Source organism: Tachyglossus aculeatus, chromosome X1 (genome assembly GCF_015852505.1).
Source record: "Tachyglossus aculeatus isolate mTacAcu1 chromosome X1, mTacAcu1.pri, whole genome shotgun sequence".
Classification (NCBI taxonomy): Eukaryota; Metazoa; Chordata; class Mammalia; order Monotremata; family Tachyglossidae; genus Tachyglossus; species Tachyglossus aculeatus.
In genome coordinates, this window is record NC_052101.1 from 6531209 (window position 1) to 6545411 (window position 14203).

The 14203-nt window shown below is 40.3% G+C and overlaps 1 protein-coding gene across 1 annotated transcript in view; it reads right to left on the reverse strand.

Moving 5' to 3' along the window:
• The window catches only part of SNTG2 (syntrophin gamma 2), a 161703-nt gene extending 147878 nt beyond the window's left edge, over positions 1 to 13825 (reverse strand). Inside the window, exon 1 of the mRNA XM_038771653.1 lies at positions 13783 to 13825. Within this exon, the coding sequence (XP_038627581.1) occupies positions 13783 to 13825 (43 nt within the window). The remainder of the gene's footprint in view (positions 1 to 13782) is intronic.
• Positions 13826 to 14203: the final 378 nt, after the last annotated feature.

A 14203-nucleotide genomic window follows, 5' to 3' on the forward strand; every position in this document is an offset into this window, starting at 1 on the left:
TGAGCTCTCAGCAGGGCCTCCATATCTTTGAATATTTTGATGCTCTCAAGACTTGCATGCTTCCCCTTTCAGTAGCCCATCCAGCAGCTGCTCGGGTAGCCTGCTGACATCCATTTTCCTCCCAGGTCCCAACAAACAGAGCAGTGGAAACTAGGAACATTGCTTCAACTGCCACCTGTTCTTTGGAATCTTATTGGCATTGAGTTGGTTGTAGGTGATGCAGTAAGTGCTCAATAAATATGATTGACTGATTGATTGAAACTGCTCCAGGAGTTGAATGTATCATCCACAGCAGAACTCCATAGAGACTGACAGATAGAACACAACCAAGGAGACCCTGATTTGGGAATCAATCAACCAGTGGTATTTATTGAGCACTTGCTTTGTGCAAAACACTGTATTAAGCTCTTGGGAGAGGACAATAGAGTAAGCAAGCCCTATACTTGCCTTGGAGGATCTTTCAGTTTGGTTTCAGACAGTGTGTCATCATGTCTTGGAATGTTTTGATGCTCTCAGGGCTTGCAGGATTCTCCTTTCAGTTCCCATTGATTAAAGTAATAATAATAATAATAATAATAATAATAATAATGGCATTTATTAAGCGCTTACTATGTGCAAAGCACTGTTCTAAGTTCTGGGGAGGTTACAAGGTGATCAGGTTCTCCCATGGAGGGCTCACAGTCTTCATCCCCATTTTACAGATGAGGGAACTGAGGCCCAGAGAAGTGAAGTGACTTGCCCAAAGTCACACGGCTGACAATTGGCAGACCGGGGATTTGAACCCATGACCTCTGACTCCAAAGCCCGGGCTCTTTCCACTGAGCCACACTGCTTCTCTAACACAATAGAGTTGGCAGCCATGCCCTCTGTCCAACAAGGAACTTGTGAATTGCTCGGGTAGCCTGCTGTCATCCATTCTCCTCCTGGGTCCCAACAAGCAGAGCTGTGGAAACTACAAGAGAAGCAGCGTGGCTCAGTGGAAAGAGCACGAGCTTTGGAGTCAGAGGTCATGAGTTCAAATCCCGGCTCTGCCAATTGTCAGCTGTGTGACTTTGGGCAAGTCACTTCACTACTCTGTGCCTGTTACCTCAATCGTAAAAGAGGGATAACACTGTGAGCCCCGCGCAGGACAACCTGATCACTTTGTAACCTCCCCAGTGCTTAGAACAGTGCTTTGCACATAATAAGCACTTAATATATGTCATTATTGTTATTATTCTTACAAGCATTCCTTCAACTGCCACCTATCCTCTAGAACTTTATTGTTGGTAGCTCATTTGGGGCAGGGAATGTGTCTGTTTATTGTTATATTGTACTCTCCCAAAAACTTAATACAGTGCTCTGCACAGAGTAAGCACACAATAGAACCAATAAGTGCTTAACAAATATCATCATCATCATTATTATTGTTATTATTAGATACGATTGAGATTGACTGACTGTACTGCCATTTGGAGTTGAGTGTGGTTCTTAAAGGACCCTGGTGAAATTGCTCGAGGTGTTGGATGTAGAACTCCTTAGAAAATGTCAGGCAGAACACATCCAAGGAGACCTTGAATTTGGAATCAATCAATCCATGGTCTTTACTGAATGATTACTATGTGTAGAGCACTGTACTAAGTGCTTGGGAGAGTACAATACTGCTGTGTGATCTTGGGCAAGTCACTTTACTTCTTTGGGCCTCAGTTCCCTCATCTGTAAAATGGGGATCAAGACTGTGAGTCCCATATGGGACAACCTAATTACCGAGTACCTAGCCCAGTGCTTAGAACAGTGCTTGGCGCATAGTAAGCATTTAACAAATACCAAATTATTTAATAATTGCTATTGGGAGGTCTCTCTGGGCTTGAGACCATGTCTGAATTAATGTCGATTTATGTTTCCCAGTGTCCACTGTAACACTGCATATTGTGAACAGAACTAAACCCAGGTTACTGACTGAGTTTATGATGCAAAGCTTGGAAATGTTACAGATTCCGGCAGACTGTGTGACTAAAATTCAGAGAGGATTTGTAAATGTGCATTCATTAGATGAATACAGTCCACCAAACCGGGTAATTCAAGATAAAGAAAATCCACGTTGGGCTCAAAATGATCAGGTTTGGTAGTCTATCGATCAAATTAATAGAATAATTGCAAATTTCTGTTTCATTTTGTGTTGTTAATGCATAAAATTCAGTGATATAATGGAAGGATTATAATGAGACAGGTGGATGAACTATAGATTTTTTGGGATTTTTTTTTACAACATTTCAACCAATTAAAAATCTGAATATGATTAAATTTAGATCTGGAATCATTCCTTAGTAACACCTACCCCAACCTGTGAACAAGACCAGAAGGTTTTAACCAGAAAAACTCTCAGAGAACGAGTCTTCAAATCTTTAAAAATAGCTGAATATTTTAGTATGAACTAAGTGGCTGGAACTTCCCAGGAATGGCTGAGAAACCACCAAATATCTGACCAAGCTGAAGAAAAAAAAAATAATAACTTCAGGAACCTAGTAATTAAGTGCTTGGGAGATTACCATAGATGATTAAGATGTACTGCCCTAAGGGCTTAATGCAGTGCTCTGCACACAGTCAACATTCAATATAAACTATCAATTGATCTGTTTGGTCCCTCTTCCTGGAGGAAATCACCTAGATAACTCATTAGTCCCTCAGTTCATTAGGTTTATGTAGAGTTACTCACTATTGTTCAGGAGATTCCACTTGGGAATCTGGGAGAATCAGGTCTAGAAAAAAGTTTGCTGTCAAAATTATTTCAAAAACTTTTCCAGGAAAAATGGTTACCTCAACGTAATAACTAATTGGATGGGAAAAAAAAACAAATAAAGGTAAGAAAGAAAATCCAAGTAATGTGTCACACAAAACAGAAGATGGTGATTGAAGGAGATTGCCTGTCTACTTGTTTTGTTTTGTTGTCTGTCTCCCCTCTTCTAGACTGTGAGACCGTTGTTGGGTAGGGATTATTTCTATTTGTTGACGAATTGTACTTTCCAAGTGCTTAGTAATAATGATAATAATAATAGCATTTGTTAAACACTTACTACGTGCAAAGCACTATTCTAAGTGCTGGGGAGGATATAAGGTGATCAGATTGTCCCACACGGGGCTCACAGTGTTCATCCCCATTTTACAGATGAGGTAACAGGCCCAGAGAAGTAAAATGAATTGCCCAAAGTCCCACAGCTGACAATTGGCGGAGCCGGGATTTGAACCCATGACCTCTGACTCCCAAGCCCATGCTCTTTCCATTGAGCCATGCTACAGTGCTCTGCATCCAGTAAGTGCTCAATAAATGCAAATGAATGAATGCATGCATGAATGAATGAATGAAAGGAGACTGCAGGCAGGCACTTGGAAAGCTGAACTACATGGAATGAAAGTTAACTAGGAAATTTAAAAGTATTGCAGAAAGCACTCAGTAAAAATATCAACCAAGCAGTGAAAGAGCGTAGTGCATTTCTTGTTCTTACAGGTCACAGTCTGCAGAGCACTACTGGTAGACATCTAGACATCAGGCCAACCTTGTTCACCTCAAATTCATTCTTGCATGCTTCAACTCTGCTCCACGAAAAATTATTTCTCCATCTTTATTGACATTCATGCCCATTTCTCTCACCAGTTGTTCTGGAGATTTAATTCCCTCCTCAAAGCCTGTTACCCCACTTGCCCCCATCCCTTGCCCCCAATGACCTGGCTATCTATTTTGTGGAAAAAATTGAAACTATCAGGTGTGACCTCCTTAAAATCTCTCCTGTTCCACTCCAGTCCCTTCCTCCTCCTGCCACTTCTTCAACGCTCTCATCCTTCGCAGCAGTACCTCAAGAGGAGATCTGCCTTCTCTCAAAATCCAGCCCCTCCAACTGAATATCCAACCCCTTCCCTTCACACTTTCATTCAATTGTATTTATTGAGCGCTTACCGTGTGCAGAGCACTGTAGCTTAACAAAATCCTTGTGTGGGAAAAGAGGAAAGGAGGTCTTAATCAGGGAAGGCATCTTGGAGGAAATATGCCTCCAATAAGGCTTTTAAGGAGAGGAGAGTAAATGTCTGTCAGACGTGAAGAGGGAGGGCATTTCAGGGCGGAGGCAGGATGTGGGAGAGAGGTTGGTGGCGAGATAGATGAGATGGAGTTACAGTGAGAAGTTCGGCATTACAGGAGAGAAGTGTGAGGGCTGGGTGATGGTATTCATTTATTCATTCATTCAATCGTATTTATTGAGCGCTTACTGTGTGCAGAGCACTGGAGTAAGCGCTCGGGAAGTACAAGTTGGCAACATATAGAGACGGTCCCTACCCAGCAGCGGGCTCACAGTCTAGAAGGGGGAGACAGACAACAAAACATTTTAACAAAATAAAATGAATAGAATAGTAAATATGTACAAGTAAAATAGAGTAACAAATCTGTACAAAAATATATACAGGTGCTGTGGGGAGGGGAAGGAGGTAGGGTGGGAGGGATGGGGAGGGGGAGGAGGGGGGAAGGAAGGAGGGGGCTCAGTGTGGGAAGGCCTGCTGGAGGAGGTGAGCTCTCAGTAGGGCTTTGAAGGGAGGAAGAGATAGTAGGAGAATAGAGAGGTGAGATAGGAGGAGGCAAGGGGGTTGAGGACTTTGAAGTGAGGAGTTTGCTTTTGATGCAGAGCTGGATGGGCAACCACTGGAGGTCTTGAGGAATGGAGAAACGTTGCCTGAATATTTTGGTAGTAAAATGATCTGGGCAGTAGAGTGAAGTATGGAAGTATGGAGTGGGGCAACACAGGAAGCCAGGAGGTCAGTGAGGACTCAGATGAAGTAATCAAGGCATGGATCAGAAAGGTGCTTTGGCCTGGAATGCCCTTCCTCTTCATACCTGACAGATGATCACTCTCCCTGCTTTCAAAGCCTTATCAGAAGCACATCTCTTCCAGAAGACCTTCCCTGACTAAGCCCTCCTTTCCTCTTCTCCCACTCCATTCTGTGTCACCCTTTCACTTGGATTTTCCCCCTTTATTCACCCCTCCCTCTGCCCCCCAGCACTTATGTACATATCCAGAATTTATCCATTTTTGTTAATGTCCGTCTCTCCTCTATACTCTAAACTTACTGTGGGTAGGAAATATGTCTACCAACTCTGCTATACTGAACTCTCCCAAGTGCTTAGTACAGTGCTCTGTCACAGTAAGTGTTCAACAAATAGGCTTCATTGATTTAGTAAGTGCCTACTATGTGAAGCAGTGTGACTCAGTGGTAAGAGCATGGGCTTGGGAGTCAGAGGTCATGGGCTCTAATCCCGGCTCCCTCACATGTCAGCTGTGTGACTTTGGGCAAGTCACTTAACTTCTCTGTGCCTCAGTTCCCTCATCTGTAAAAATGGGGATGAAGACTGTGAACCCCAAGTGGGCCAACCTGATGACCCTGTACCTCCCCCAGTGCTTATAACAGTGCTTGGCACATAGTAAGCACTTAACAAATACCAACATTATTATTAAAACACTGTATTACCATTTGGAAAAAAGAATACTGATTAGCTCTAGACATAATCCCTCACTGCCCAGAGGGTTCACAATCTAGATGAAAGTGGGTAGAGGAGAAATGATCTATTTTGCTTGAAATTTTTCAATTTGTGAACATTTTTAGAAAATCTAATGAATTCCCCTTTCAATAGTGAGTATTATTACATTTCTTAATGCATGCCCACATTTCTCAATTTCAATTTCCCAATCAGCTGGATTCTCTGATATACCCCCCGCCCCCCACAATAATGATACTCCTTTTCCCAAGGTAGTTAAAATGTCACCAATTTGCTTTTTAGCAATGCACACGATTCATGAAATATCATCATCAATGATATGTATTAAATAATTGAACATGCAAAAAACAAGGGAATACAGATTTGTATATGTCTTAAATGAATACATCCATCTAGATATGCTTTACCTCAAGGGTTTGAGAGGTGAAAGATTTTTGAACAATTAAACATCAAGAACATTCCTCAAAGTGGACAAGCCCAATAGGAATCCTAGAAAAAAAATGGCTGGCAACATGTAGAGTAAAGATTACACTTGGGAGAATAGAGCAGAACAAGAGAGTTAGAAAAGATCCCTGCCCTTGATAAAAATAATAATAATAATGGTATTTGTTAAACATTTACTCCGTGCCAGGCACCGTACTAAGCGCTGGGGTGGATAAAGGCAAATTGGGTTGGACACAGTCCCTGTCCCACGTGGGGTTTCACAGTCTCAATCCCCACTTTACAGAGGAGGTAACAAGCACAGAGAAGTGAATAGACTTGCCTTAGGTCACACTGCAGGCAAGTGATGGAGCCTGGATTAGAACGCATGACCTTTTGACACGCAGGCCCGTAAACTATCCACTATGTCATGCTGCTGCTAAGACTTTAGAAACTAGAGGGGGAGACAGACACTAAAACAAATTGCAGTTTGAGAGATTCCTGGAATGGGGGCGGGCGGGAACTGAATGATGGAGAGGCATTAAAGTGTCAGTGTGGGGGTGGGAAAGGAGATGGAAAGATGATAGATTAATCAGGGAAAAACCCTGGGGGAGATAAGACTGTGAGCTCCACGTAGGACTGTCAGTGACTGTGTCCATACTGATTACCTTGTATCCACCCCAGAGCTTAGAACAGTATTTGGCACATAGTAAGCATTTAATTATTATTATTATTATTGTCGCTATTAAGATAGGGAGAGCAATGATCTGCCGGATGTGAAGGGCAAGGGAATTCCAGGAAGAAGGGAGGGCGTGAGAGATTGATGGTGAGCGAGATTCATTCATTCCTTCAATCATATTTATTGAGCGCTTACTATGTGCAAAGCACTGAACTAAGCACTTGGGAGAATACAATATAACAAGCGAGATGAGAATAAGGCACTTGAGTAGATATAGCCTTTTTAAATAGCACTGGGTCTTGAACATAAAAAGTCCCTGAGAAGCACTTTACTGTGAGTTTAGACCTCACCCATTCAATCATTCAATCATTCAATCGTATCTATTGAGTGCTTACTGGGTTCAGAGCACTGTACTAAGCACTTGGACAAGAGTGAACACCACTGGCGAGGACAAGAGAGTACGCGTGATGCTTGCACAAACCAGTCACACTATCAACCATCTCCTCACACAATTCTGGAGTCTCAGATCAAATCTCCACTCCCAGTCATTTCAGGAGACTCCATTACATCAAGGCACCAAAAACCACTCTACTTCTAAAATCATAGTTACAATGAGCCGGTAACTTTCACATTATTTTTATGTAGGGTAAATGTCGCCTTTTTGAGATACATTTAAAAAAAAAAAAACTATTTCTTGAGCTGACCTTCAAAAATGCTGTGCCTTCTCTTTTATTAGTAAATCCTGCTCAGTGAGGTGTGCCAGAGTGTTTAATTTTGGCGGAATGGAGGGGAAGGGAAATATATACAATTAAGATATATTTAATTACAAGTTTCTCCCCTACAGTTTAGCTAGACTACTCGGCACGGTTTCCAAGATGAAATGTAGTGGGTCAAAAACCTAAACAAGCCTCAGAGGTTGCCACTGCTAAACTACATCCCTGATTGTAGCCATATCTGAATGGAATTATTGACATACTTCCAGAATGGTTGCATTCTTTCACTGCAGATATGAAAACTAACCCCCAGGAGATTTTTCCGTTACATTTTTCTTCTTTCCAAGGCATATCCTCCCTATCATTTCAGCTCTTTTACACATATCACTTCACACTATTATTTGAGCACTTTTTATGTACAAAGTAATTTATATCTGTTTTCCCTGCTAGACTGTAAATTCTTGCGGACAGAAATTGTGTCTTCTGTTTCCATTGTACTTGTTTACGATATTTGTTAAGTGCTTACCATGTGTCAGGCACTGAACTAAGCGCTGGGGTAGATACAAGATAATCAGGTTAGACACAGTCCAGGTGCTACATGGGGCTCGTGGTATTGATCCCCATTTTACAGATGAGGTGACTGAGGCACAGAGAAGTTAAGTGACTTTCCCAGGGTCACACAGCAGACAGGTAGTAAAGCAGAATTAGAACCCAGGTCTTTCTGGCTCCCAAGCCCATGCTCTTCATCCACTACGTCAAGCTGCCTGCTTAGCATTCTGTACCAAATGCACAGTTCAGGGTTCTGCATATAGCCAGGATTCAATAAATCCCATTAATTCATCAGCTCATTATAAATGAAACAACAAAACAGAGACAATCATGTAAATGTTTCTAATTGTTAAATGCATTTCCTCTGGAAAGTCTCACCAAAATTCAGTACAACGTTCTCAGAAATTAATACTACAGTTATGACTAAAATCACAGTTCCATTTGTTCACATTTTTGATGCTCTTCAAAATGATTAAAATCAATCAATCCACCCACAGAGGATATGATATCGTCACCTTTCTAACATTGCTGGTTAAAACTATGTTTTAGCTCAATGTGGGTGGCTAATGAAGCTATCTGGTTTCATCGTTTATGGAATAATACCCACCACACAAACTTAGAATCACTAAGCGTGTCATGATAACACTAAAAGGAACAAACTATTTTTTCAACACCAGACACATTTTTCCAGCACTAGCTACATCGCTCTCTAGTCACCTTCCCTCCTTTGCCTTCCACTTACACTTTCTCTCTCTCGCTCACTATACAGCCAGGATTCAATAAATCCCATTAACTCATCAGCTCATTATAAATGAAACAACAGAGACAATCATGTAAATGTTTCTAATCGTTAAATGCATTTCCCCTGGAAAGTCTCACCAAAATTCAGTACAACGTTCTCAGAAATTAATATTATAGTTATGACTAAAATCACAGTTCCATTTGTTCACATTTTTGATGCTCTTCAAAATGATTAAAATCAACCAATCCACGCACAGAGGATATGATATCGTCACCTTTCTAACATTACTAGTTAAAACTATGTTTTAGCTTAATGTGGGTGGCTAATGATGCTATCTGGTTTCATCGATTATGGAATAATACCCACCACACAAACTTAGAATCACTAAGTGTGTCATGATAACACTAAAAGGAACAAACTATTGTTTTAACACCAGGAACATTTTTCCAGCACTAGCTACATCGCTCTCTAGTCACCTTCCCTCCTTTGCCTTCCACTCACATTTTCTCCCTCTTGCTCACCCATAACAAGAGAAATAAACAGCCATCTCCTCAGCTGTTCAACCTTGCTCAAATCCTTGCCCTGAACCCCTGGTCAATTATTTCTTTACTTCATTATATAGTGGAATAGGTAAAATACCCAGAAACTGAGTGGATGAGTCCAATCTTACTCTCAGCAATGACAATGTGAACTAATCATTTGGTTTCTGAAAGTCTGTTCATTAGATATTTCCCTATCCACTACATATCGGACATACACCTATGGATACAATCACAACCACAAAGCAACGGACTTCAAAATACACGCGGGCCAATTTTCATCTCAATTTAAAATGACCCCAGAGTGGTTGACTTCTAGGTTGATTCAGGCTGTAAGGATATAATATTTTTTTTTAATAATGTCACTAATCTTAATCACTAGGATTGGAGTTGAACAATGACTGTTTGACAAGTGGCCAGAAGGCCACTTCTTAAAAATAAAATTAAAAAAAAATTCCCTTCTGACAGTACATGTTCAATCAGCTGAGTGCTGTCCACTTTTTACGCTTGCTGGTGTATGTTGAAATTGTACTTTCCAAGTGCTTAGTACAGTGCTCTGCACACAATAAGTGTTCAAAAAATGAATGAATGAATGAATATATATAGAGAGAGAAATTGTTATATTGCATATTGTAGTGTTATATCGTAATAATCTTGCTATAAGTGTACTCTTCCAACTACTTAGTACAGTGCTTTGCACACAGTAAACACTCAATACAATAGAAGGAATGAAATATACATATCACATAGATACATGTAAGAAGAGAAACAGTGTGGGTTAGTGGAAAGAGCATGGGCTTGGCAGTCAGAGGCCCTGGATTCTAACTTGTCTGCTGTGTGACCCTGGGCAAGTCACTTCACTTCTCTGTGCTTCAGTCACCTCATCTGTAAAATGGGGATTAAGACTGTGAGCCCCACGTGGGACAACCTGATCACCTAGCGTCTACCCCAGTGCTTGGCACATAGTAAGTGCTTAACCAATACCATCATTATTATTTTTCTTATATTATTATTATTATTGTTATATATTTTATAAAATATTCATTCAATCGTATTTATTGAGCATTTATTGTGTGCAGAGCACTGAACTAAGTGCTTATATATAGAGAGATGTATATTCTCTCTCTGTATATATCTATGTTTATAGATAATAGATATGTAGATAATCTATCTATATATGATATATAATCTATATATAATCTATTTATCTATATATAGATATATGTATCTATATATAGATAATAGATATATATCTATATAGAGATAATAGATATATATCTATTATCATTTATAGCTCAGAAGGCATCCCGAAGGCTTGATCTCCAATCAGACCCAAACAACATGTTTTTTTTTAATTTTCATTTTCAGTAGCAGTCCAATGGGGATACCGATTCCAGGTTCCAGGGCTTGGACAGGTGACAGACTTCACATTGACCTGGGAGCAAGATGATAGTGGGAGGGACGGGTCTCCTCACCATTGAAACTCTCCAGGATCCCAAGACGTCCACAGGAAAATAGAGCTTCGGTTGTCACCGCATACCAGTAAGGCCTCAAAGTGACTTTCACTTTGGTGGGGTAAAATGGGAATACGTGTTCTCCCACCCTCTTAGATTATGAGCCCTGTGTGGGACAGGGACTGCATCAGACCCGATTATCTCAGCACAGAATAAACCCTTAACGAATTCCCTCATTATTATATGCAGTAAGCAGACGGATTCATCTGAGCTATTCCTGAATTCACTGCCTAAGTGAGATGGATCACGAATGAATCATACTGAATCGGGAAGGCTTTATGATGGCAATCTTATTCTCTCGTTTTAATCTATTATATAAATTCTTGGTGAGTAACTGACAATTTACATTAGTATTGCTGCAGTGGCACGAACCTTACTCTGTATAAAGTTGGCAAGGAGGCCTGCCAGGAATTAAGTGAAATCCCGGGAAACCTAGAAAGACCTTGGTAGGAAGAGCAAGAATGTGCTTTAGGCTGGAAGATACAGGATTCTGGAAATTCTAAGACTCTTCAGACCCATGGGGGGGGGGGGGGGGGAAATTTGATACTTTTGGGTACAGAAAGGAAACTAGAGATAGTTTAGAGAAAAAAAATCAAATTATTGGTGGCCAAAGATCCATTTCCAGGGATATGGAAATATCATTATGGCTTAATTTACAATAACAATAGCAATATTAACTGTGGTACTTGTTAAATACTTACTGTGTGCCAGGCACTATACTAAGCACTGGGGTAAATCCAAGGTAATCAGGTTGCAAACAGTCCCTGTCCCATGTGGGGCTCACTGTTTCAATTCCCATTTTCCAGATAATGTAAGTGAGTCACAGAGAAGTGAAGTGACTTGCCCAAAGTCATACAGCAGACAAGTGGCAGAATGAGAATCAGAACCCAGGTCTTATGAAAAACAATGTAACCAGGAAACTAGAGAATGTAGAACATAGTTGACAATCCGGTTAGAGCTGTACATAATAATTATGGTATTTGTTAAGCGCTTACTACGTGCGGAACACTGTTCTAAGCTCTGGATGAACTTCAGTACTAATCTGCAGGTCTAGAATACCAGTTCTGATGTTTTTTCTGCATTTTTCTTGCACCTGAGAGGCAGTGAACATCAAAATTGTTGCACTGCCTCAAGTCCAATATAACTGAGGGAGTGAATGGTCAACAATATTGTTCAATAGCTGGGCAAAAATCACTTAGTTGCTTGATGTGGTTAACTCTCAAAGTTTGCTTGGCCAAAATTCCCTAATCTTCATAGTGAAGATTAGGTGTAGATGTAAGATAATCAGATCAGACAGAGTCCCTGACCCAAATGGGGCCCAAGTCTAAAGCAGAAGCATTGAATCACTATTTAATAAATGAAGAAACTGAAGCACAGAGAAGTTAAGTATCTTGTCCAAGGTCAGACATCAGGCAAGTGGCAAAACCAGAATTAGAAGCCATGTTCTAATGGATTCAGTATTCTTGTTCCTTCCTTCCTAAATGACTAGGCAGCAAAATCCTTAAAATCCTAAGTAATTTGCTTGTTAGTTTATAGGAATGCTCTTAGACTGTGCTTTCCAGGGTTTTTTGTTTGTTTGTTTCTATTTTGGAGACTGATGCAGATCTATAGCTTACAGCAAAGAGACTTAAATCTATCATACTCATCAATGCTAGAAATTCATTATAACTTGTAATTAATTTATTATACATTTTAATAATAGTATCACAGTAGCATTTGAAATTAAAATGATGTGTAAAGCAAGCACTCTAAAAACTCAGGACTAAATTGATACTAGTAAACAGCATGGCCTAGTGGAAAGAGAAAGGGCCTACAAGTAAGTAAGAGGACCTGAGTTCTAATCCCAGCTCTGACAGAGGATTGCTGTGAGACCTTGGGTATGTCACTTCTCCCTGCCTCGACTGTAAAATGAGGATTAAATCCTACTACCTCCTACTTAGACTGTGATCCCCAAGTGAGACAGGGACTGTGTCCAAACTAACATAATTACTAAAGTGCTTAGAACAGTCCTTGACACATAGTTGGTGCTTAAATTCCATACTAAGAGTATATCTTTAATTAGATTAACGGGCCCACAGCACTTCTGTACATATCTGTAATTTATTTATGTATATCAATGTCTTTCTCCTCCTCAACTGTAAACACTCGGTGGGTGGGAAATATGTTTGCTATACCGTTTTATTGTACTCTCCCAAGTGCTAAATAGAGTGCTCTGCACACAGTAAGTGCTCAATGAAATCGACCGACTGTTATAAGAACATTGTGATTGTTATAAATCGCAGAACTTCCTTTTCATTAAAAAGAGTCAGTTCTGCAAAATTCACTGTGCTTTTTGGAAGGGACCTTCCTTCTGATTGCATGTGCCTTATCTGGATAGGATATGATGTAATTTCAGAAGTTATGGTTTGTTACATGTCAGGCATGAGTATGTTATAGGAAGTTTTACTCAACATGGGATAGGTGAGTGTCAAGAATATAACTCTCACATTAATGGATTGAAGCAGTCGTTGCCAAATAATTAAAATCCCAATATTTAATTCAACATAATGACATAATGATATTTAGAGAAGCAGCGTGGCTCAGGGGAAAGAGCACGAGCTTTGGAGTCAGAGGTCATGGGTTCAAATACCGTCTGCAGCACTTGTCAGCTGTGTGACTTTGGGCAAGTCACTTAACTTCTCTGTGCCTCAGTTACCTCATCTGTAAAATGGGGATTAAGACTGTGAGCCCCCCGGGAGACAACCTGATCACCTTGTAACCTCCCCGGTGCTTAGAACAGTGCTTTGCACATAGTAAGCGCTTAATAAATGTCATTATTATTATTATTTTGTTAAGTGCTGACTTTGTGTCAAGCACTGTTCTAAGTGCTGGGGTAGATAACACTGATCGAATCCCACATAGCCCCTGTCTCTACGTGGTGCTCAAAGTCTAACTAGGAGGGAGAACAGATACACCTGAGAAAACTGAGGTATAAAAAAGTTAAGTGACTTGTCCAAGTCACCCGGCAGATAGGTGTTGGAGCCAGGATTAGAACTCAGATCCTCCTACTTCCAGGCCCATGCTCTTTTCACAAGGCCAGGCTAGATCCTTTTACTATAAAGCTTTTACCGACGGCCAGTAACGTTTGCTTTTCATTGACTTCGATGGTCATTTTCCGCTATTTCAAGTGGCTGGCCTCTGATATGAGGTATTTTATTTCTCAAACATAAAACGAAACAAGAGACCAATTAATCCAAAAGGCCATATTAATGTTGAACTATGGAAAGTTGGTATTCTGAATCACTGTGTGGCTGCTTTAAGTGCAAAATATAAAACTGTGATAGTTATCAATTACAGAACTTCCTTTTCATTAAAAAGAGTCACTTCTGCAATATTCACTGTGCCTTTTCAGATACACTGGTGTTGGAGAATTAGGGGACATTATTTCTGATTGCATGTGTCTTATCTCGATATTATAGTAATAATAATGGTATTTGTTAAATTCTTACTATGTGTCAAGCACTGTTCTAAGTGCTGGGGTAGATTCAAG